Consider the following 25,442-nt stretch of genomic DNA (forward strand, 5'->3'; position numbering starts at 1 on the left):
ATAATGTAATGTGAAAATTAACAGTCAGGGAAACACTGGGGAAATGGAATGAACCGCTATGTGTATAACAGCCAGTGTCTGACCTGGAAAGGTAGTTCTGAGTTCTCATGTCCTTATATGAAAGGTAGTTCTGAGTTCTCATGCCCTTAGAAAGGAACACCACTCCCCTAACCTCAGTATCCCAAGAGTATGCTGGGACGAATCCATTCCAGATCAGGCTGTGGTAATCTGAGTGTTCTGTCTTCTGACAGTGGTCAAACAGATGCCTATTAGAAACCCACGAGCAGAACTTGAAAGCAGCAACAGCTATCTTCCACTGTTGTTCTCCAGCATTGAGACGCATGCCACCTTCGATACTGGAGGTATTATGTATAGTCTCCAGTGCTCTGGATGGAGAATTGCATCCCAACAATCATGATCAGTCTCTATGCTGCCCCTATGCCCATGAACAATCTAGCCACCAATAGGCATGTGGAGCTCTGGAGATAGAGACTGCTGGACAGCTCATTGGAGGAGTCTGCAATATGTCATTTCCTGCTGAGTTTCGCACCTGCATTTTGGAAAAATCTAATACACCCTCAACTATTTTTTCACCCACCTGCAAATCCCAGCAGATATTTCTTGAGGTTTTCAGCAGCAATTTCTTCTACTCAGGATCAGCATCAGTTTGGAGCTGATTGATCCGGTTCCATCTGTTGCCTGTGAGTGCTATGCACGTGAGACATCTCTGGTGATCTTCTCCAAAGGCTGAACAGCAAGTCAAGAGTAAATTGTGTGTGTGTGTGCGCGCGATTAATTGCTCATTCTTTTTGAAAGGGGACTGCATTCGTTGGTGCCTTATCTGCACTTTCTGCTCTTGGGGAGGTAGAGAAAAAAGTAATTATTTGTCACTAAGGAACATGCTACACAGCAGTCCACAGGGGTGCAATGTGTGTTCGTTTGACTTCTGGTTTGGTTTCCTGGGTAGATGGCAAGGGATCAAAAAAGGTGGTAAGAAGCAAGGGTTTGATTCCCCCACAAATTTTCCAAATGTGTGATCTCACCACCTCCAGCAATTGACTAATATCCAACTGTACCTATCACCTATCTAGCTCAGTCTAGTCTACACTGTCTGGCAGGGGCTGTTCAGATCTTTAGACCCATGAACATTCACAAACCTATCTGGGACCTTCTGAATGTCAAGCAATTCTCTACCACTGATTTATTACACTTCCCCATCTTTTCAGTTCCCCTAAAATACACTGACCTTCTGCCCAATGTTTTGTGCATTCACCCACCTCCAACTCACCAACGATCCACCTTCCTAAGAAGTAGACCACTTTCCAAAATGCAATGTAACCCTGGGTTATGGATTCAGCGCATCAGATTCGTCCTAAATCAGCTGAAAAAACGCAGACAACAAATTTGTTGTTGACCAGTGAAATCAGAAATCCTATTAGAATAAACAAGTTCCATTTTAAATACTGAAATACTAAATAAGCATTTTTGAAAAATCTAATACACTCTCAACTGTTTCTTCACTCACCTGCCAATCCCAGCAGATATCCACTGAGGTTTTCTGCAGCAACTTCTGTTCAGTTCAGTATCAGCATGGAGCTGCGTGATCCAGTTCCTTCTTCTGCCTGTGAGTGGTATGGGGATGAGATCCCTGTGTGGATGAGATCTCTGCTTAAAAGGCAGGATGAACAAGCAAATCAGGTGTAAATAGTGTGTGTGTGTGTGTGTGTGTTTGTGTTTGTGTTTGTGTTTGTGTTGGTAATTGTAATTAATTGCTCATTTTCTTCTGACGGGGGCTGCATTTACTGCTGCCTTATCTGCTTTTCTGCAGCTAATTAGAAAAGTAATACTTTTCAGGTAAGTGTTACACAGTTGATCTCAAGGGTACATTATGTGCTAAGTTTGAGTTCTAATTTGGTTTCCTGGGTACATTGCAAGGGATCAAAAAAGATGGGGAGAAACTGGGGGATGATTTTCTCCCTATTTTCTGAATGTGTGAGTCCACCACCTCCATCAATCAAATGATATCCAACTATACCAATCAGAAGGAAGGAAGAGTGTACAAGATATGAAGTGGATAATAAGATTAACAGGAACATTTTGGGTTATTCCATTTACCAGGTGTCCATTTAGGAACATAAGTGCACACATGGCTTATCTGTGAACCCCAAATCAATATAATACTGCTGATTCTTTGACAAAGGTGTTGCAAAGACAACTGAGATAATGTACATGAGCAGTATGTGGAGGAATAAATATTAGTAAATTTACTTACTAAAATAAATGGAACTGAATGGCCACTAGGAAGAAGAAGAAGAAGAAGAAGAAGTGGAGGAGGAGGAGTTTGGATTTGATATCCCGCTTTATCTTTTATTAAAAAAACAAATTTTTATTAAGATTTTAAAGGTTACAGAAAAAAAAGAAAAAGAAAACAATCGAAAAAGAAAAAGAAAAAACAGTACATATACATATAAAAAACCGTACATATAGAAATAACATCATCAAAAACAGAAAAAAGAAAAGAAAAAAAGTAAAAAAAAACAAGTCAAACCTTTAACTCACTTACTTACATTCACTTATTTCCTTGACTTCCTCACGCCTCCCATTTTTGTATTCTAATTCAATTAGATATTCCAGCAAATCCTTCCAACTTTGTTTTTATCCTAATATTTTGTCTTAACATACTATAATTCCCCTCTTTATATTCTATTTCATATAGATATTTCAACAAATCCTTCATCTTATTTTTATCCTTATATCTTATCTTAATATACTGTAATTTTCCATTCTTTCTTTCACCAAATAACCATCCACTTTTACTTTATTTAATCTTATTTCTCATTAAAACTTATATATCTGTACTTATTCTGAAGACGTTTCCCCTAGGGTCAAAAAAAGATTCCATTCCACGATTTTCCCATCTCTCATTAAAAGAAAAGAAAAAAAAACAAACAACGAATTATATTATATACACTTTAAATTCCCAATTTTCTTCCACCAGATCCCCTCTCCAGTTTTGGCCCCTAGCAATAGTTCCATCAATCTCGGAAAACCATCAACCCAGAGATCTTAAGTCTGAGGCTCTCAAGTCTCTTTCATGTCCCCTCTGCTGATCTTTTTGATAGTCTTTAGTGTTGAAAACCAGATCTCGGGGAAGCTCCAACCCAACGGTAATCATATTCCTTCCTGCCAAACTTCCATAGTTAAAAATAGGGCCTATAGCATATTCCAAATCTTGTTTCACACTCCTTTCAAATCCAAAGGCCCCCAAAGCTCCAACTTCCACCTGGCTCAGATTTGTATCCCAAAGGTCATTTGATCTCTACATAGGGTGATCTCTCCATCTTTCATTTTCCAGACCAAGCCAGGCTTCCATCTCCAAAAATTTGCTTCTCCTAGTTGCCATCATGTAAGGCCTCAAGTTGTAGTCCACCATTTGCCTCTGTAGGGTTACAGCTCCCCCTTTCATCACTTTAATCACAACAAGATTCTCTTCAAATTTTCCAATTTGTTCAGTTGGAAGAGGTTCCTGTGCCAAGTTCTTGTCAGCTTCTTTACTAATACCCACTTTTGTTCCCAAAATTACCACATTAGTAGCCATAACATTTATCTGGTCTTGCAGCTTTCCCAAGAGATAAAATGTCCTGTTCAGTTCACACTCAATTTCCTTCCCGACCGCCATCCTTAAACAGTCCAAGGTCAAAAACTAGTTTCCCAGGGCTTTAATCTTTAAAAACAATTTCCCATCTGCATCCTTATGACGATATCCCAAAGCTCCTTCCAGCACAGACACTCCTTCCAGCACAGACCCAAAGGTCCCATACGTTAAATTGTAACAGTTCCTTCCTTCTTTTTAAACATAAGATTGTAACAAAAACGAACAGTAGAAACAAAGTCCTTCTTTTGTATCCTGACAGCTAACTTGACAGCTGTCAAATTTATCTATTCACCGTCAGCGGGCTCTCACGGACCACTCCCGGGTTTAGGGAAGTGGCGCTTCAATTCCCGAATTTTAACCTTCTCCTGCAGGCTCCCCTACTTCCAAAAAGAATATTGATGGTAGTTTCAATCAGTGGAATTTAAATCCTTTACATAAGATTCTCCACGACCTTAGTTAACAAGTTCTTTGTTTCAGTTTATTTACAGAAAGGGGAGGCGGACTTCCTGTTTAGACCTTTCCCGATCGGTGCCAATTTAAAAATACTTTAAAAATCCAATTTCCGTTCTACTCACGGGTTGTTGTTTGAAATCCAATTGTCCACAAGAAAAAGTCAGCGCTCTCCGGCAACGGCTACGCGGCTTCACTCCGTAAAAATAGCAGTCGATTCAAAACACCGCGCCGCTCACCTCACGTCACTTCGGAACCCCCGAAGAGGGGTTTCCCTGTGGGTAGGGGGGGCGCTCCTGGTGTCAGCCGAATCCCACGTTCCCAGGCTTCATCCGCCTGGGATTTCTAAAGGGTCTCCGCCTTCGCCACGGCGGCACGACCCGAATTCCACGGAGCGGGTTCCTCTCAGTCAGAGGAACGCCGCCATTGCCGATGGCGCTAACCCAGAAGTCCCTGCTTTATCACTACCCAAAGGCGTCTCAAAGCGGTTTACATTCTCCTTTCCCTTCCTCCTCACAACTCTTTGTGAGGTGATTGGGGCTGAGAGACTTCAAAGAAGTGTGACCAGTCCAAGGTCACCCAGCAGGTAGGCTGGCATTGGTGTTTTCTGAACAGCGTCATGGGAATATACTGAGGCCATGTGAATATGTCGCTTCGATGTCTTCCAGATTTCAGTTCCATTTAGAAAGGCAAGCAGTTGTGAAGGCTTTGTTTTCAGAACCTGTGGCTCTCCACATGTTTTTGTGCTTCAATTCCCATCAGCTGGCTTAACCAATAGTCAGGCATGATGGGAGCTGTGGTCCAGCAACATTTACAGGTCCACAGTTCCCTGCTCTTGTTGTCTGAAGGTGAGCAAATCTTTCCTCCTGAGTAACGGGTGGAGAATGTTATGACAAGATGAGAGAGGTACATTGTGGAAGAGGGGGATGAAAGCTGCTTCATTAACAGTCAGTGCTTTGAAAATAAAGAAAAACCATGTGGATCCATAAAAAGTGTTCTTGAACTTTCTTTTTCACACACCCCTCCTCCTTCCTCCACCCCCACTCTCTCTAGAGGGGCTTCAAATTAAGCACTGACCAAACACATAATGTAAGCAAACAATAACTATAAATTAACAGTTGGTGTTGGCAACATGGAAGAAAGCTAAAGTGGATCTCCTTGGACAGGCGTCGATTCACATGTTGACAGGATCCAACTCCTAGGGGCCAAGGTCCCTTTGCCCCTTTCAAAAGTAAAAGATTTGAGGGGGCGCCCCTCCCCCCAGTTGATGGACATTTAATTTGTATTGATTAGATTCAAATTGTGTGTGCACGCCGTGTCTTGTGATCAATTATGTGGGGTGGGGCTTACCTGCCTCCCAATATTTTATTCAAGCTGGCACCCTTGCACATGTCTATTAAATACGCCGTATATTTTGAAAAGCCATAGGCACTAGCTGGCCTGCTTTTTCTTTATAAAGGAAGGTTATAAAGCTCCACTAGTTTTCAGCAAAAGAGTCTGTTTTCTTCTACTCCTTGCCAGGTGTAGTGGCTGAGGTAGCTTTTTCATCAAGGCTACATCCCATACTTTCTTGTCCCAGTAATCCAGAGTAAGCCATTTTGAGTCTTTCCAAGGTTGGACTATTAATTAACATTCTAACTGCCATAAGAAGAAAACACAAATACATCTTGGTTTGTTACTATAGCTGACCATATAGTGTGTGTGTGTGTGTGTGTGTGTGTGTGTGTGTAAACTAATTCAATATTAGCACAAACCCCTCCCCCCAATTTGATCAGAGTCTGGATCCTTGATGTGTTTTCCCTGGGTTGACACAGGTTGGGGTAATGAAAATGCACAGCCCTTGAATTTGTGCAGTTTTCCGCTTCAGCTACCCAAATGGTTTGACCTGCTGTTGGTGCCCAAAGTTCCGTACAGCCTGGGACATGGATGCCCGAAAAATTGTCTCATCCCTTCTGTACCCAACCAGTCATTGCAATTACGGGGAACAGTGCCCCTTGTGATAGAAAATTCCACTACTGTTTTTGAATAAAGGGAACATGTCATTATAGCATTATAGTATAACACACACATATTCTAAAAACAAACAAACAAAAAAAAAAACTGCAGAAGAGCAATATTTTTTATTTCATTGTTAAAAAAAGGAGATGCTGCTTTGCCTTTTCCCACCCGCAACTGAGTAGGAGGGTGAAACGATCCTTTGAAATATTCCCACCCTCCACCCCACAACTCTAGATGACTCTTGGGGGCCCAGCCCAGCATGGGCCCATCTAGAGCTGTCTGAATTCAACTTGGCCCAATGCCATTTTGGCCCAGTTTCATTGAGCCTTCAGCTAAATACAGGACAAATACAGCCAGAATTGTACAGTTGGAAGAGACCTCAATAGCTCTCAATTTCCCTTCCCTATCAGTCATGAGAACAGCCATGCTGTATGAGCTCAACAGCACTCTTGTTCCCCAAGCCACTGCGGGTTTACTGCTTCTGATACTAGCCATCATAAGCTTTATTCTCCATGAATTTGTTTAATCTGCTAAAGATGTTGAAGATGGTGCCATCCCTTGTGGTAGGAAATTTCACTGATCAACTGTGTCCATCTCTAAATAAATAGTTCCTTCTCAGTTCCACTGGATGAGCCTGGGTTTTAGGACTAGGAAAGGAGAAAAGCTCCCTATCCACTTTCTCTGTACCTTGTATAAACATAAGAGGAACAATAAATCAAATAACCAATGATCTGTTGCCTTTTGTGACCTGCTGCTGGGTGTGGCTGACTCAGACTGCCTAATGGTGGGGACGGCCCTGAGCGGAAACCTGCCCAGAAAGCTTGGCCAACAGACTTCCAATGGCCGCTTTCATCTCCTTGTTCTTCAGAGCATAGATAGCTGGGTTCAGCAAGGGGGTGACACAGGTGTAGAAGACACAGAGAACTTTATCAATCATGAACCGGGCAGATGGACGCAGGTAAATGAACAAACAGGGCCCAAAGTACATGGTGACCACAATAAGGTGAGAGGTGCATGTGGACGCAGCCTTGGTGGTCCCTTCAGAGGGACCCCGGGAGCGGATTGTGTAGAGGATGAATCCGTATGAGATGAGCAGGCCAACAAAAGACACCAGTGATAAAATGCCACTGTTGGTGACCATCATGACCTCCAAGGGGTAGGTGTCAATGCAAGCCAACTTGATGACCAAGGGGAGGTCACAGAAGAAACTGTCCACCTGATTGGGCCCACAGAAAGGCACATTAATGATGAAACACAGTTGCACAGTGCCATGGAGGAGCCCACCAGCCCAGGAGGCAAGCACAAGCCCAATGCAATGATGCCGGCTCATGAGTGAAACATAATGGAGAGGATGACAGATGGCTACATAGCGGTCATAGGCCATGGCCACCAATAGGAGCATCTCACTGCCTGTAAAGACATGGACAAAGAAGATTTGTGCCATGCAGCCATCAAAGGAGATGACATGGCATTTGGCAACATAATCAAAGAGGGATCTTGGGATGGCAAAGGAGGACAGGCAGAGGTCCTGGAAAGCCAGCTGACCTAGCAGAAAGAACATGGGTGAATCTGAAAGGCGCTGATCCCTGAAAATTGCTGAGAATATGAGGATGTTGCTGAAGAGCGTACCAATGTAGAGGAGGAGGAAGACAACAAATAAGATGAGCTGGACTTCCCATGTTTCAGAGAGGCCCAACAGGGCAAACTCGGTCACCACTGTCTGGTTTGCCGACATCATTCCCTTCGTGCATATCTCTGTAAAAATAGGAAAAGGAGAAAGGCAAGGGTAATGAGATGATTCCATCAAAGCTTTAGGTAAAATCAGCAAATGATGTATCTGTTTGTCAGCTGCTATTATTCTTGGCTGGGTCCTGAGGCTACTGTCCTAGTGATTCGTACAGTGTCCACAAAAACATCATAGGGTGACATATGCTGCATCGTACTATTGCTCCATCCAAATCAGTATCATCTGTGGCCATTCAGATGCTGTCAGACTCCATCTCCTGTCATCCCTGAGCATGCTGGCTGGGGATGATGCCAGTCAAGAGTCCAAACAAATATCTGAAGGGTCATAGGCTCCCAATCTTATAGAAAGCAGGACCAGCCCAAGGTAACTTGCTGCCTGAGGTGAACCAGAAAATGACACACCATGGGAATACTGGGAACAATAGTTTGTTAAGAGTGCTGGGTTAGAGCATGGATGAGGAATATCAGGTTCAGGGACCAAATACAGCCCTCCAGGCCTCTCTGTTGAGACTTGTGCTCTCTTGTTCTGATTTAGATTCAGAGCTATTAGCATACAAAGGCGGATGAGAAGGCACTCTGGACCAGGTCTTGTTACACCAATGAAGCAAAAAAGGGGGGAAAAATCAATATTTGAGAAGTAGAAAAATTACGTTGCAGAAAGTAAATGAACAAATGATTCTAGTGCAGGTTCAAAAAGGAGTTGAAATAGAAAACACAAAAAACTGAGGCATAGAGACAATAATCATAATAAAAGCAGAGATAAATTATTGTTATTACTATTGCTTTTGTTTCAGTGCACCTCTCTCTACTGATTTCCCTTTTGTTTGTGTGTCTTTTGTATTTAATTATGCTAGTATAGTTTCTAATGGATGGGACAGGGTGGTTGAGTGTGTGGTCATAGCTGATGATGATATGTGTTGCTTTTCTTCCCATTCACTTTCAACGTTTTATTGCCAGCCCCGCCCCACAATATTAAAAAAACAACCAAGGATATAGAGATAAAAATGACAACAGTAGTTTTGGGGGTGAAGTAATTTCCCAACAGATTGTTTATTTTTACTTCCTTTATCCATCCTCTCTCCCTCAACTTTTTTAAAAAAACACATGTTTTCAGGTCTTTCCTTTATTTTGAGGTGTAGAAACTATACATTATCTAAGTTAATAATGAAATTACTGGGAGAGGGGAATACAAAAGGGTTTAATTCGCCTAATAAAAGGTGGTAGGTAAGAAAGATTGTTGAGGAAGAAAAAGCTGATCTTATTTTTCTTCAGAAATTAATATTCTTTTGGTGTCCTTTCCTAAGATAGGAATTTGCTTATTATTGAGGCAGTCCATTAGTCCATTTACTTCAACATTGTTTACACCGACTGGCAGTGGTTTTCCAGAGTTTACAACCAGGAGAGAATTCACAACCTTACTTTGAGTTGCTGAGAATTAAACCTTGAATCTTCTGCATGAAGAGCAATTGCTCTGCCAATGTGCTATGACCCTTCCCCATCTTATCAACACCCTAAAATGGTCTTCCTTTTCACATCTCTCTTAAATACATCCCAGGCCTTGGTTCCATTCTCCCCTTCCAATACATTGTTCACCCACCTCGTCCAAGAAATGCGGGGTGGGCAGGAGCCCTGATTTTTCTCCTCAAAATTGTTTGCATCCAGTTCCCATTGTTCCCTGCATATAATGGGTTGCTGTTAGTGAAAGTAGAGTTTCTTAGTAGCACTCAGTTAGGTCTAATCATAGAGTGGTGCTCTGTGGAGTGTCCCAGCTAGCCATCTCCTCTTCCTGGATACTCCCTCTCTGTTCCCCATCTCCTAGCTTCCCATCTCTTCACTGCCACCCTGAAGAAGCATTAACAGGCTGCTGGCACTCTGAGCAGGTTCAGTCCTCACTGGGCTGTTTTGAGGTAGGATTCTCCCCCTGTAAGAACGTAATAAAATATTGCTGGATCAGGCCAATAGCCCATCTAGTCCAGCATCCTGTTCTCACAGTAGCCAACCAGATGCCTGTGGCAAACATGGAAAGCGAGTTCCAAGCACAAGAGCAATTTCACTTCCTAAGGTTTTCAGCAACAGGTGTTCAGAAGCATCACTGCCTGTGACTGTGGAGGCAGAACATAGCCATTGTGGCTGGTAGTGATTGGTGACCTTGTCTTCTATTAATATGCCTAATCCTCTTTTAAAGTTATGGTGGCTATCACTGCCTCCTGAAGTGCTTGATTTCATTTGCCCTGAATCTTCCAACATTCAGCTTCCTTGCTGTTTTCTAAAAGATTTTTTTTTACTTTTTTACTTTTAATTTTTATTAAGGGTTATAGAGAAAAATTCAAAACTTAATATTCTCCCCCTTTAAAAAAACAGCAAACCAATACTTTTATCTTGATAAAATAAAAACACAAAAAGGGTGGGGGTGTAGAAGGAAATAGAGAAAGAGAAAGAAAGAGTAAGAGTAGAAAAGAGCTTAAAAGAGAAAGACAGAAAAATAAGATTTAGAAAATAACTAATTTCTGATTCTTCATCTGTCTGCTATATAAAAACAATCCCATCAGATGTCAGAGAGATAAACAATTACCTGACATTCAGAAGACATCTTAAGGCAGTCCTGTTCAGGGAAGTTTTTAATATGTAACGCTGTACTGTTTTTAACACTTGATTGGGAGCCGCCCAGAGTGGTTGGGGAAACTCAGCCAGATGGGCAGGGTATAAATAATAAATTATTATTATTAATAATAATATTCACTTTGTCCAATCCATTATAACACCCACCAAAGCCACTTTCTAGAAACAAACATTTTGGGGGGACTTATCGAGGTTCCACTGAGGATGCTGGCTCTTCCCTCTTGTTTCTCAGCCCTGTTTTGGTTGCAGCCCATGAAAGACAGTCAGCAAGTAGAACCAGCAAGTAGAAGCAAGTAGAAGTAGCCCATTTGGTGCCAATATCAGTATTACTGTAGATGGCACTTTAGATGTAACACCCATGATTTTCTATTGTGCAAAGTGAAAGGAACCAGTTGGACATTTCATGGGTAGCCTGTGAAATTTGTTGCCCCAGCACATTGTGATACTCAGTAAGAATAAATTACAGAAATAAATGTGTGAACACACAAAGATATCTCAATGCCTCCTGTGCATGATAGTGTGTTCAGAAGCAGAGGAAATAACTGACAGAATTATGAACAGTCAGATGACACTATCATGCCCTATTTTGAGATTCCCTTCCAAAGAACATCTGGCACTGTCTGAAGACAGAGTGCTCAGCTAGACGGCCCAGGCTGCATCCACACATTGTTTATGTAACTGTTAATTTCCACACTATATTTGATCTTTCACACAACAACTTCCAGAACTATAGTGGAATATAACGTAGCTTTAGTGCTAATTTCCATGTTATTTGCTGCCAGAAAAATCATTTGCAAATATTATGGAAATGGGGCTAAACTTACACTGTTTTCCTCCTTAGTTCTTAAAAGAGCCAATGTAATTTGAAAATGGATGGTCAGGAAATAGTGGGAAAATGGAATGAACTGTGATGTGTATATGAGCCACAGTCTGATCTGGAGGGTAGTTCTGATTGCTCAGCTTCTTATATTCTCCCTTAGAAAGGAACACCACTTCCCTAACCTCCATATTCTAACAACATGCTGGGATGGATTCATTCCAGATCAGGCTGCTGTAATCTAGCTGAGTGTTCTGTCTTCTGACAGATGCCCATGAGAAACCCACAAAAAGAATTTGAGAGCAGCAGCCATCTTCCACTTTTGTTCTCCAGCATAGAGAGGCATGCCAGCTCTGATCCTGGAGGTACTATACATAGTGTCCAGTTGCTTTGGATGGCGAATTACAATGATGACCAGTCTCTATGCTACCCCTATGTCCAGAAGAAATCTAGCCACCAAAAGGCATGTGGAGTGCTGGAGATAGAGAAGGGGAGAGAGCAGATCAGCAGATAGAAACTGCTGGACAGCTCCTTGGAGAAGTCTGCAAAATTTCATTATACCAGAGCCTTGACCTGCCCTTTGGAAAAATCTAATACGCCCTCAAGTATTTTTTCACTCACCTGCAAACCCCAGCAGATATTTCTTAAGGTTTTCTGCAGCAACCTCTGTTCAGCTCAGCGTCAGTTTGGAGCTGTTTGGTTGAGTTCCATCTGCTGGCTGTGTGTGTTGCGAGGATGAGATCTACCTAAAAAGCAGGACGATCAGTAAATCAAGAGTAAATAGAGAGAGTGTGGAAGTTTTTAATTGCTCATTTCCCCTCCCATGGGGATTGCATTTGCTGGTGTCTTATCTGGTCCCGGGGAGCTAGTTTAAAAAGTAAAACTTTGTGAGGCAAGTGTTACAGAGCTGTCCTCAAGGGTACATTCTGTGTTAGTTTGACTTCTAATTTGGTTTCCTGGGTAAATGACACAGGATCAAGAAAGATGGGGAAAACTGGAGTGTGATTTTACTACTTCAATCAATTTTACTACTTCAATCAATGGAATATTATCCAGATTAGGGTTTGGCTATATCTGATTTTCAACATCACAATATATCACCAGCTAAATGTCATGATATCTTGATACATATCTGTGGTGATAGAGGGTGTGCCATGCTTTGGTGCAGCAGCAGAGGGCTTGCCTCACCTCCCCATGGCAGCAGGGGGCCCCACTGTACCTCCCCATGGCAGCAGAGGTGTGCTGTGCTTTCCTGCAGCAGCCAAGAGCCTTGACGTTTCCCGGGGACAGTCCCTGGATTTGCAAATCAGCCCCCATACAAAATCCATTGAAGTTGAAAAGTGTCCCCGGATTCATTGAAAAAAATCTGGTAACCTTAACATAACCCTTAGTTACGGAAGCCCCTGTGGTGTGAACCACTCCTGGGAAACTCCACAGGATCACTAGAGGGGGGCCCTCTTCCTGCCCATTGCCACCAAGGGTCCAGCCCAATGCCCCTTCTCAGTGCTATTTTTCTAGAAAAAGAGATGCCAAAACTCTGCATGAACGCCTCCCTTGTTCTCTTATAATGGCAATGGTGCCCACATGAAAGCTTCCTGAACTGAGTTCTGGTGAGTTCTGGAAGAAAAAAATGCCAAGCCTCTTCTGTCATTTACATGGGTATCCTGCCAACTTGCAAACAAACCAACCATATTAGCAACCAAGACATGAGGCCATTATGAGTGCCTGCCATCCTAAGTCTTTGCTGGTTGCAATTATATGTGTAGGCAGGGAACATTTTACGTGCTCCTGATGGACCCATGACTGATGATGAACACGTCAATTTGTGGCCCATGAAGGGGGTGGAACAGAGGCGGGACAGGCTTACGTGAGACCACTTATTTGTGTAATGACTCGCAACACAAATTCCACACAAACGGAGAGTTGCTGGCACTCCATCCGGCCTGTACACTTTTTTTATTTCACAGCTAAAAAAAGGAGATGCTACAACTTCTTCCTCCACCACCAACAACTGAGAGATGGAGGGTTTAATCTTGCTAGGTGCTTCTATCAAAGACAAAAGTTTGAGAATCCCAATAACACAGAATCATTTATCTGGGCTCTGACTACAGAGAGGCAAGCAACCTGAAGATTCAAACAAGCAATGGCAAGAATGTTTTGAAGCCACTTGGCACTGGAAAAAAAAATTACCCCAAAATATCCCAATCTCCTCTCCTTCCTCGTGAAATTCTTCAGGTTTAATTTTTGTTTCTTCTCTTTTGATGTTTATTTGCATTTGGAGCATATTGCCAAAAAGCAGATATCATTATTGGACTAAAAACCAGTGAAATCCAGCCAAACCCAAAAGGATTGGGATCTGAAATAACTACATTTTGAGTGTTTGGCATATTTATTTCCCTTTAAATTAGCTCGTAATTTATTTGGCTCCTTCCCTTTTTTCTCCCCTCCCTTCCTCATTAAGTTTTTCTTAATGTTATATTTAATGAATGCAACCTTTCCCTCAATTTAAAGTGACGTCTTGAGTCCTCCTTGGTGTGGCTGTGATGGCAAAACATTTTTACTCAGATTAATTGTCAGATTTAAAGATTTGCAGAAAGCAAGGGGGCGGGGGAGACAGAGCATGTCCTTCATAAACCTTTTAGTCCTCAGTGCTTATATTTTGTGACTGTTTTTATGTCCAGTTTTTAAAGGATTTCTACAGACCCATCCTATGAAATTTCCACTAGAGTGGAGCAGGGCGTACATTAACACAGCCAAATGCAGAAAAATAAGATGGGATTAGAAAGGGTGAAATTGTTTATCTGTAGGGTGAAATTGTTTATCTTCTTTTCAGGTATACATAAAAATTGCTCTTCTAGATATTATAAGCAGTGACACAGAATTTGATTTCTTTAGCATTTTCTTCTTATTAGGTGATCCCTATTGTTCAGCTCAGGTCTCAACAAAATAATGTAACATTTTGGGGAAAAGATGCAACCCAACAACCCACCACTGGAGGCTAAGATAGAGAAGATCTCCACAGCCATCATGTATTTCCCCTTTGTGCTCATGTAGGAAGGAACAAAGGACAACCAAACACTGCAAAAGACCAACATGCTGAAAGTGATGAACTTGGCTTCGTTGAAACTGTCAGGTAATTTCCGGGCAAGGAAAGCCACAGTGAAACTGACCAAAGCTAGGAAGCCCATGTAGCCCAAGACACAGTAAAAGAAGGTCACAGTCCCCTCATTGCACCCCATTACAATTTCTTCAGTCACTGATTTCATGTCAGCATTAGGGAACGGAGGAGAGATCACCAGCCATACAGTGCAAATTAGTGCTTGGATAAGGGAGCAAGAGAGGACAATAGAGTTTGCCAGTCCCTTCCCCACCCACTTCCTCATCCTGGATCCTGGTTTTGTGGCCATGAAAGCCAGAACCACAGTGATGGTTTTTGCCAGCACACAAGAAACAGCCACTGAGAAGATGATGCCAAAAGCAGTTTGTCGGAGGAGACACATCACTTTGTCAGGATATCCGATGAACAGTAATGAGGTAAGGAAGCAAAGCAAGAGGGAGATGAGCAGAGCGTAGGTGAGGTCCCGGTTGTTGGCTTTCACAACGGGAGTGTCCCTGTGCTTCACAAATATTTTCAATACCAGTGCTGTAATGAAAGCAAAGGAAAGAGCAGAACCGGCTAAGCTGAGGCCCAGAGGTTCTTCAAAGGACAAGAAAGTTGCATGCTTGGGAATACATATATTCTTATCTTTGTTTGGATACTTTTCATCTTCACATTCATAGCAGTCATTCATGTCTGAGAAAAACAACAACATAGTTCTTAATCCCAAAAATATGAGCAACATGCCACTACTTGAAAATACATAATTAAAATGATTTAAAAAGTATACAAGGAGTTTCAAACAATAAAGACTAAAATGATGGAACCATGCCCTTCTCACCTATCCGATGTAGAATACCGACTGAGGCAAAATGCAAGAGGTAGGACCACAGAGACACTTCCTGATCTACAATCAGAAGCCAACTCAGATTTTCCTGTCACTGTTCTGGTTGCTCACACTTTTTTATTCCTTCATTAATGATTGATTGTGTAATTGAGACTTTGTAAATTTCTTCATTAGATAACCTAATCAACACCTTTCAACTGTTTTCTGGATTTAAGTATTTCACACTTCTCCAAACATTACCGCACAATTTTCTGAAGTTTAAGGGCATCAAAATACATGTTTCAATACGTTACCAGAAAGAAAATGCACATTCAAACATTATTTGTAAGGAAAAATATATATGCCTAAACAGATTTTGATAGAAAATGTAGGATTAAGTATGAAATAAATCAAACAAATTATGCGCAAAATTATGTGAAAGTAACAAGGTCTTGAAATAGATTTAGCCATCTCTAGCCAAAGTGTTAAAACAGATTTCAAGGACTGCTGTAGAAGAAGATATCACATTTATGGAGAAATACTATGGCAAGAGGATGGAGTAAAACAAGCCTGGAATAAATTAAGACGGCATAAAGTGCACCAGATCCAAAATCCATTCTAAAGCAGGGATGTCGTTGGTTGAGCCAGCCAAAGGCTATTGGAGAGAAAACAAGCTTTTAAAATAGTGTTAGGGTTATACCACCCTTTTCATCAACTTAATTTAGGCTGAGATTCCAGCTGAATAGCCTTCATGCATTGTATCCAAATCCCCCCTGCCCCATTTCACCCTGGTAACACTCGCCTTTCAAGGTTTCTATCAATTTAAGAAGCATTGCATTCAGCTCAGCTTGGATGAAGGAGATACGTTGGCATATTTGCAGCTGTTAGAGAAACCTCCTGGTTCATCTGAAAAATCCGCTTTATACTAATCCTGTCCAACCTGGTGGATCTTGCTATAGGATTATTCCTTAATAACAGCATTCAACAGCCACAATCACAAATTATCACACACACACAATTTCATTACGTCCCTCTTCAGCTAAATTTCTCAATATTTTATAAGCTGTAAAAAGGAACCTTGGTGATTGCATTTTTTTTAATATTCATGTTTTCAATTAGAGGCAACAAGCTATATCTATATACATTCAATTTCTTACCCTCCTGGTCTGAAATCTTCCCTTCTGAACATGGGATGCAATCGTAGCAACAAAATGCTTCCCCCTCCTTCACCTTCCTGCAAAAACCAGGGCGGCAGCTCTCAGTACATACAGACTTAGGCTGTGTCTATTACACAAATAAAAGACATATATATATATATAAAATAACCGGACTCAAAGAAAAGCTAAAAGGGGAAGTTAAGCTATTCCTTAAAAGGAATTTGCAAAAGAACAACAACATTCATTTCAGAAATTCACTTACTAGCCTGTTTCAATTCCATTTTGAAACATTTCCTGACATCTCCCATTGACTCATAGTGGAAACTCCAATAAATTATTGGTTTTTTGCAGTTTATACAGTAAAGTTTTTAATATGCTCTATAGTAAGGATCCTGTTTTCCACAGTGACATTAACGGGTTGTGGTGGTGTCCCTTAATGCAAATTAAGCTTCTGAGTTATACACCTGCTATTCTAAATCCTTGAAACACAGCATGCATAATCTGCCTTGTGAGATGTACAAATGTGTCAAAACTTTATAGTAATTTTGTAAATGGAGCCACAGTTTAGAAAGTGCTGAAAATTGAAACATGGACACTTTTTTGGCTGAAATACAGTGGTACCTCGGGTTAAGAACTGAATTCGTTCTGGAGGTCCGTTCTTAACCTGAAACTGTTCTTAACCTGAAGCACCACTTTAGCTAATGGGGCCTCCTGCTGCCGCTGCGCCACTGTTGCACGATTTCTGTTCTCATCCTGAAGCAAAGTTCTTAACCCAAGGTACTATTTCTGGGTTAGGTAAAGGTAAAGGTACCCCTGCCCGTACGGGCCAGTCTTGACAGACTCTAGGGTTGTGCGCTCATCTCACTCTAGAGGCCGGGAGCCAGCGCTGTCCACAGACACTTCCGGGTCACATGGCCAGCATGACGAAGCTGCTCCAGCAAACCGGCACCAAACAAACCGGCACGCCGTTTACCTTCCCGCTATAAAGCAGTACCTATTTATCTACTTGCACTTAAGGGTGCTTTCGAACTGCTAGGTGGGCAGGAGCTGGGACCGAACAACAGGAGCTCACCCCGCTGCGGGGATTCAAACCGCCGACCATGCGATCGGCAAGTCCTAGGCGCTGAGGTTTTACCCACAGCGCCACCCGCGTCCCACAATTTCTGGGTTAGGGGAGCCTGTAACCTGAAGCGCCTGTAACCTGAAGTGTCTGTAACCCGAGGTACCCCTGTATTTATAACTGCAAGCCACAAGACTTAACTAGCCAGTCAAAGCCATTACCTTGACAAAGGAACTATTTCAATAATAATAATAATAATAATAATAATAATAATAATAATAATAATAATTTATTTGTACCCCGCCCATCTGGCTGGGTTTCCCCAGCCACTCTGGGCGGCTTCCAACAAAGATGAAAAATACACTAAAATGTCACATATTAAAAACTTCCCTGAACAGGGCTGCCTTCAGATGTCTTCTGAATGTCAGGTAGTTGTTTATCGCTTTGACATCTGATGGGAGGGCATTCCACAGGGCGGGCGCCACAACCGAGAAGGCCCTTTGCCTGGTTCCCTGTAACTTGGCCTCTTGCAGTGAGGGAACCGCCAGAAGGCCCTCGGAGCTGGACCTCACTGTCCGGGCAGAACGGTGGGGGAATAGACGCTCCTTCAGATATACTGGACTGAGGCCATTTAGGGCTTTAAAGGTCAGCACCAACACTTTGAATTGTGCTCGGAAATGTACTGGGAGCCAATGTAGGTCTTTCAAGACCGGTGTTATATGGTCTCGGCGGCTGCTCCCAGTCACCAGTCTAGCTGCCTCGTTCTGGATTAGTTGTAGTTTCTGGGTCACCTTCAAAGGTAGCCCCACGTAGAGCACATTGCAGTAGTCCAAGCGGGAGATAACCAGAGCATGCACCACTCTGGCGAGACAGTCTGCAGGCAGATAGGGTCTTAGCCTACGTACCAGATGGAGCTAGTAAACAGCTGCCCTGGATACAGATTTGACCTGTGCCTCCATGGACAGCTGTGAGTTCAACAATCTTCCCTTCACCCCTCAAGAATACAGGATCCCAGGATTGCAAGGGGAAACCAGGGTTTCATCCAGAATGATTCTCCAAGCTCAAAACAATATATTCAATATCACCAAAATCTATCTTCAAGTTTTCAGTCCTTATATTCACTTTCAGTTAAACAAGAACCAGTATACAGGCTATGAATTCAGCTTATAACATTAATTCTTAGCTTGTGCCATCTATAATACAATTTTATAAAGACTGAAAAATGTACAATGAAAATATCTTTGTACGTTATGTTAAAGTGTTCAAAGTACAAAGTGCTGATGTTCGCACCCTACCTGGTTAAACCAATGGTGCCATTTTATGGCTCCCTCATTGATGGTCAACGCTTGCTGTGGAGGAGCCAGGGAATCCACCCCTCCTACCTTCACTCTCTGAAAGGATTGGTTGGAGAAAACGATCCAGTTGGTAATATCAAATCCAGCCAATATCTCCCCATTCTGGTCCAGGGAAATCTTATCCCCAGGACTGCTGTTAAATGAGATACCCCTCAGAAAATGATGGAACTGGATTGAAAAAGAAAGAGAAAGTATAGAAAAGGCAAAGGACAATCAGCAAAGTTCAGCAAAGGACAATCATGATGTTCACTTTCATGGCAAGTTTCCAAATATACTCCTTGAAGGAAAGCAGTTTTCTTTTTATATTTTTATTTATATATATAGAAAGATTTTCTTACATTTGGAAGTTCATTTTGAATTACAGATTCTTAACATCTTAACATCTCCTGCAGCAAATGCCCACACAGCCATAAAAACTTTATTAACAGAAAGTGGGTGCTCTGTTTGTTTTGTTATCTAAAATATATCATTTTCTCTATACGCAATGCTATGTGATATATTACTCCTTTTATGCACCAACTTCAGAGGTAAATGGGGAATCAGCCCCATGCTCGTCTAAAAGGTTGGTGTAAATCATAGCTGTCAACGTTTCCCTTTTTTAAAGGGAAATTCCCTTATTCCAAATACGATTCCTCGCGAGAAAAGGGAAAAGTTGACAGCTATGGTGTAAATAGCTGAAGAAACAGGTTGAGGAAGGAATGGTGATGAAAGCAAAGTCTAGAAGTTGGCTATATCATGCTTGGATAGAATTCATTTTCTTTTGTTCTCTTTCAGTATTGCTACTTTAAGTTCAAGCAGTATAAAAGAAGAAATTTAAAAGATTTAAAACAATTAAAATTAGCAGTAAAATGAAAAGAGATTAAAATCCATCAAGACCCATGTCTCTGGGTAGACTTGCCTAAACAAAAAAGTTTTAAGCAGGTGCCTAAATGAATACAGTGAAGTTGTCTGTCTGATGTCAATAGGCAGGGAAGTCTAGTAGCTCTATTTGCATTACAAGAGACATAAAGCAACTATCTCATGGCCAAAGGGCAGTGAATTGAGGAAGTGGCTTTGGGCAGCTGGGGAAGATTTCAAGGGCATTGCTGCACCTACACTGGTGACTCCTGCAGTGGTTACATAGCAAAGTGACAATTACCAAAGTGATAGATAGAAAAGGAAACAGAACATGTTTTGAACCTCTTTCAGGAAGGGTGTTCAGCCCATTACCTGACACAGATATTGATTCTGAAACTTCATTCCTCCCCTGATCATTACTGGTCTGTGTTTGACTTGGGATGTAGACAGGGCATGTAAAGCATGGGCCACAGCATAGACAGCATTGTAGATGTTGTAGCTGTGGCTGGTCATGCTCATTTCAAAGAAAGGACCAGGAAGATTCTCCAGCTTCTCTTGCCCAGTGCAAATATCTCCCCTCACACTGCCAACCACTCGATTTGGAAATACACAGCCAAATGCTTGTTGCCAGAAGTCCAAGATGAAGCCATCTCCTTTCAGGCGGGTAGGGGTTTTGCTCTGGACAAATTGATGAAATCCTGGTGGGTCATTTGAGTGAGTTGTGAATGAGAGTACCCCATGGAGTATTTCTGTATCCCAAGTCTGTTGATAGACAAAAGAAGTGAGCTCTACCTGGGCTGTCATGATCCACACTTTACCTTTTGGCGTATTTGAACTTTGTTCCAGTTCTGATAGGTAAGGCAACCATCTAAAAAAGGCCACAGCATATGATTCTCCATAAAACAAGACTACATTGGCTTTGCTATAATTTATTTTGTCATGTATTTTTGCCCCCAGTTTAAACATATCGTCAATTTCAGAGACGTAAGTAAATTTGTGACTTCTTTCTATGAAGGCAAAACAAATGCCATTCTCAGAATAAAGTGGGACCACAGTTTGCACAAATCTTTCTGCATTCTCATCATAGAAAGTAAGGATCCCAATCCATATCCACTTAAAATGCAGAAGCAAAGAGAGGATCCCCTTATACTCGTGGGTTTCCTTGGGCGTCATCTGGTAGAAGAAAAGGCCTGGAGTTTTATCATTCATCACTGGAGCAGGGCCATATATCAGCTAAACGTAGTTGTGAGAGTAGGAGAAAGAGACAGAAGCAACAGTAATATATTAGACTTGTGTATTATGAGCACCACTGGGGCAATTATAAATTGGGCCTTCCAATCCTCACCATTTCACCTGTGCATGCTATTTTTGCTAAGCCAAGGGACACTTACCTGCCAGTTAGCTGTCATCATATATCAGGGACATCTGAAGCAATAACTTATGTGTTATCAAGACTTTATCTCTTAGCTAGGATTTGCCATTAGCATGGCCTACCTGATTATTTGAAATGTGCACATTGGTTTATCCAGATCTATCTGGATGTGTTAAATTCCCATAACTTGAAAGAGATAACGTATCTCACCTGTGGAACCTTATAGATATCCAAGATTGTTGCCACATGAAGGGAAATTTGGGAGTCCAGTCCCCCAATGATGGCTATCAAGTTTTTCTTGATGTCACAGATGTAGTTGGGGACAAATGTTTCCAGTGTGGATATGAGTAACATTGTGGCATGAAAGGTCCATTTGGCATTGAAATAGCTGTCATAGATGTGGAAGCCTAAAGTGACATTGGGTAAGAGCTGAGGGTTTTCGTTGATCTCCTTCACTGCAAACTGCAAGGCCAGGATGTGCTGGTAATTCTTTGGCACCACTCTAAAAAGAGATTTTCATTTTCTATCAGAAGGGCATGTAACACTTTGTAAATTTATCACAACTCTGTTCTACGTCATCCTGATTAGTATTCTTTATTATTTCCTTCATTTTTTTTTGCAGGGCAGGAAACTCTTGAATAGATATCACTACAAGTGATCCTCCTCCTTGCCTACAATGGTAGAAAGGGGATGTAGGGGACAACTCTATGGGAGGGGAGTGCAGACTTTTAAATGTCCCTGATCTATATTTTTAATTCTGGTTTCATAATCTGTATAGAAGTCCTTATTTCATTCTCTCGAGGCCCTGAAGCAAAACTGATGCAATTATTTCCACAACAATATTACATGTCTTCATATCATACCTGAATGTTTAATTCAGTGGGGGAAAATAGTGGAGAGCCTCCTGACCACATTTCTCTTACAACACATCTCCTTCCATCCAAACAGTAGTTCTGCCTCTAGGACAATGGTTGAGAACTGTGGCCCACCTGATGTTGTTGTACTACTATGTACATTATTATTGATGGAACTGATAGAGTCCAACAACCACTGCAGGGCCACAGTTTAACTACCACTCCTCTAAAACTGATCTCTCCAGGGTCCAAAGAAGGAATCAAAATACAGAAGAGAAATTATCCAGTTCTTACTTTAGCTCTTCAAGCAATGTTGGTAGGGGTTTTTTGGTGAAGGCTATTGAACTGGAGACGATGATGCTGTGAGAGGCTATGCCACCAATGATGAGGTCTCCTTCCTGGTGATACTGATGAAGTGGAGTGTGAGGATCATGGACATGGCATTTAACAATGGGAGGTTTGCATATAGCATTAGGAAGTAGAATCAGTAGGAAGACCAATAATCCCACCATCCTTGGTACAATTTTTCCCTATACACTAAGATGCCCCTATGAGTATTACAGCTTTTGTGACTGAAGTAGTCTGACCTAATTGGCCTTTTAGTCTGCTCATATGTGAAAACTGGAAAGAAAAAGGTGATGACACTGATGGATCCTTGCTGGTTTCTGATTCCCAAGTCTAGCTATGATGGCTGGAGGTGATATATTTTTTTATCAGGTTTCTCCAACCTTGTATCCTTCAGATGTTTTTGACTACAATTCACAGCATTCTAAGCTGGCTGCAGGTGCTGGGGTTGTAATCCCAAACAGTCCAAGGGCACCAGGCTTTTAAAGTCTCCATTATAGTACCTTTCACAGACTTTCTCATTAGCTTCAAAAGTGTACTGTGCAAATCCATGAGGTGCTTTGATCAGCGGGAACATTAATTACAGTTCTTTTCATAATTAAAGGGAAGATAGTCACTTGTGTGTCTTTCTTAACAGAAGTTTTCATTTCCTCTTAGTTGCATGTCGTTTTGCCTAACAATAATAAAGAAGAAGGAAGAAGTGCTGGAAATACAACCCTTTGGTCCCAAGAGAGGGAGGAAAGGAACATGTTTATCATAGCACTGGCCTCTTGAAATTATGACCACAACTTTATTGAATTCAGGTGTAGGAACCTTGGCTTAGGCCTTGGAAGTTTCCCCTCTCATACCCAACAGGGGCTGAGGATGTGCAGGGCAGTCAGGTTGTGGGAGGGGACTGTAAAGCATTAACTAACGCAGCATGCCCTCCCACTTCGCCAAAGCCGGGAGTTTGACCTATATACCACTGCTCTAGGGCCAGTGACTCCCACATCAACCCTTTAATGGGCCCTGCAAACGCCATTGCACGGGGGTGCATCAATATGCTGCCCCGACTCACAGATAGACTATAGAATACCAACCAAGGCCTAAAACCGCCACCCGAGACCCCAACTGGGGTCTCCCCACCAAGATACCTACAGGTGAACACCCTCTCCAACCAAGAAGGACTAGACCCTGCCACTCACCAATCCCTGAGGGCCTGGCACACATTGCTCAAACAAAGTCTGTTGCAATTGGGGGTCAAATGTACTCCATCCACCAAAAAAACAGCTCAGAATTGCCACTCGAATGAAGACACCGCCGATTTGGTGCCTCGTGTCACACATTGCCCTTTAAATTTTTTGCACTGTAAAACTTATACGAAGTTTAGTGGCCCCTCTCCAGCACTGGTGCGGGAGGAGTTAGAACCATAGGATGGTCGTTGCCAGGCATAGGGCATACGCTATCTAGGTCCGCCTTTGCAGATCTGCGCAGTATGGGCACCAGCACATCCCAACACTTGCATCGTTGTCCCATCCAATGTATGTGGACCTTAGGGTGGATGTCAAGCTTGGGTCCCCACATATGCGAGGCAACGTGGATCGTGGCCCAGTGAGAGATGCTATGCCCCACAACCCAGACTTCTATGCCGGGCACACCTGCAACAAAAGTCAAAGGGCAAGGCGTCTGGTGTCTGTGCTGCCTTGGGTGCCAGTTCGTGGAACCGCTCCATCACCACTTTATTGTCCACCAGAAACAAACCCTGGAATTTCTGGAATGGTTTTCCCAGATGCGAAGTGCAACGGCTTTTGATGGGGTGGTGGTGGTGTTTTTCTAGAAGCAGGCAAACCGGAACAGGAAAGCGGCAGTCGTTGTGAAATCCTCCCTCAAGGTATTTTTCTGCCTCCCTGTTGGGATCATCTTCCCACAGGGACAGCATGGCAGCAAGAGAAACAGGGGAGGGGGCTAGGGAGGAAAAGGGGGTTACTTCTGCATGGCGCTTCTTGAGTACTGGGCTCCTGCCTTTGACACTCCTTGGGCCACTTCTGGATCCTTCCGTCCATTTTTGCCTCCTGTGCTGTGAAAGCTGCGAAAAGAGGGCCTTGCCCGAGAACATTTAGTCTGGGGATGCGAGCCACTGCAGTGCTCACACAATGGGAAAACGGCACCTGTCCCGTGTACAGGAACTGTTGTTAAACTCCCAACACGCCACACGAGGCACTATCCTATTAATTAAGAGACAGCAACCAGCAACCTACGTATGTGCAATAAGTTAGCAGCAAGAATTGCACCCCCAAAGCCAAATGTATAAACAGTAGGCCAAGGGTAGGAGGGAAGGGACTGCCCTGGCACTGGGAGGAGACCCCAGTGAGCCCTCCGAATAAAAAACAACAACACACCCTCACAAGCAGTGCCAGTTGTAGAAGGCCTAAGCAGGCTGCCAAGCAGCCCAGAAGTAGGCTGTGTGGCCCCAATTCATACCTGATACTGGGGGGGAATGGCTGTAGCCACAGGAGGCCTAAGAAGGCCTGAAGTCAGAGGCGGGGGGGGGGGCAGAAGGCTGCCCTGTGGCCCAGTAAAAGGCTGCACCGTGCCTGTAGGTCCGATCCTGCCGCCGAATGAAGGGCTGTTTTAAGATATATGGTTTATTTACACATATACTGTATACTACCTGAGCCTACGATGGAGGGGTTCACAGCATTAACACCCCTAAAAAGCCTATTTTTTCTCTTACCTTTAGCTTTGGATTAAAAAAAGACATCAAACATTGCTCTCTGACACTTTCTCCAGCTTGCTGATTTATTTTTTATGTCACATATCTGCAAACTAAACCCAGGCTTTGTCCTTCCAACCAACTGAAGGAAGGGCCCAACCATTTCCTGTCTCGCACAGAGCCCCCTTTCCTTTGTTCTCCTAATGGCCCATCACCGAGGCAATCACCTCTACACAGGAAGGTAGCCTGGCTTATATTTTAACACTTGCTGGATACAGGAATTAGAAGGATTTCACATGCAGCCTTCCCCTTTATTTAATTTCCTTCCTATTAACAGACCCCTATTATTATGTACTGAAGTTCTCACCCTGGGCCAGCAGGGGGATACTGTAGATAGTTATGCAAATGAAGGATCGAAAGTGACATTCAGTGACTGGATAGTTTGTATGCAAATTAAGGATTGAAAGTGACGTTCAGTGATTGGATAGTTTTAGAAAGCTGCTACAGTTACGTTGTTCTGGAGCTCTATATAAGCAGGCTGACTGAGCTCTTCAGTTCAGTT

The 25,442-nt window shown here is 42.5% G+C and overlaps 1 protein-coding gene and 1 long non-coding RNA gene across 2 annotated transcripts in view; one reads left to right on the top strand and one right to left on the bottom strand.

The window, feature by feature from the left end:
• LOC309326666 overlaps positions 1–25,442 on the top strand; it is a 271,304-nt gene that overhangs the window by 39,904 nt on the left and 205,958 nt on the right. The gene's annotated exons all lie outside the window — the stretch shown is intronic.
• Positions 14,177–22,355, bottom strand: LOC309328415 (vomeronasal type-2 receptor 26-like; the record flags this gene model as incomplete). The annotated part of the gene is made up of 6 exons (XM_081838414.1): positions 14,177–15,078; positions 16,366–16,492; positions 18,808–18,948; positions 19,990–20,790; positions 21,200–21,491; positions 22,138–22,355. The coding sequence occupies 6 exons, from the start codon at positions 22,353–22,355 to the stop codon at positions 14,177–14,179; spliced, it is 2,481 nt and encodes an 826-aa protein (XP_081694540.1).

The sequence above is a fragment of the Podarcis erhardii genome, assembly GCF_964252035.2.
Source record: "Podarcis erhardii genome assembly, chromosome: 13".
In the NCBI taxonomy this organism is placed as follows: Eukaryota; Metazoa; Chordata; class Lepidosauria; order Squamata; family Lacertidae; genus Podarcis; species Podarcis erhardii.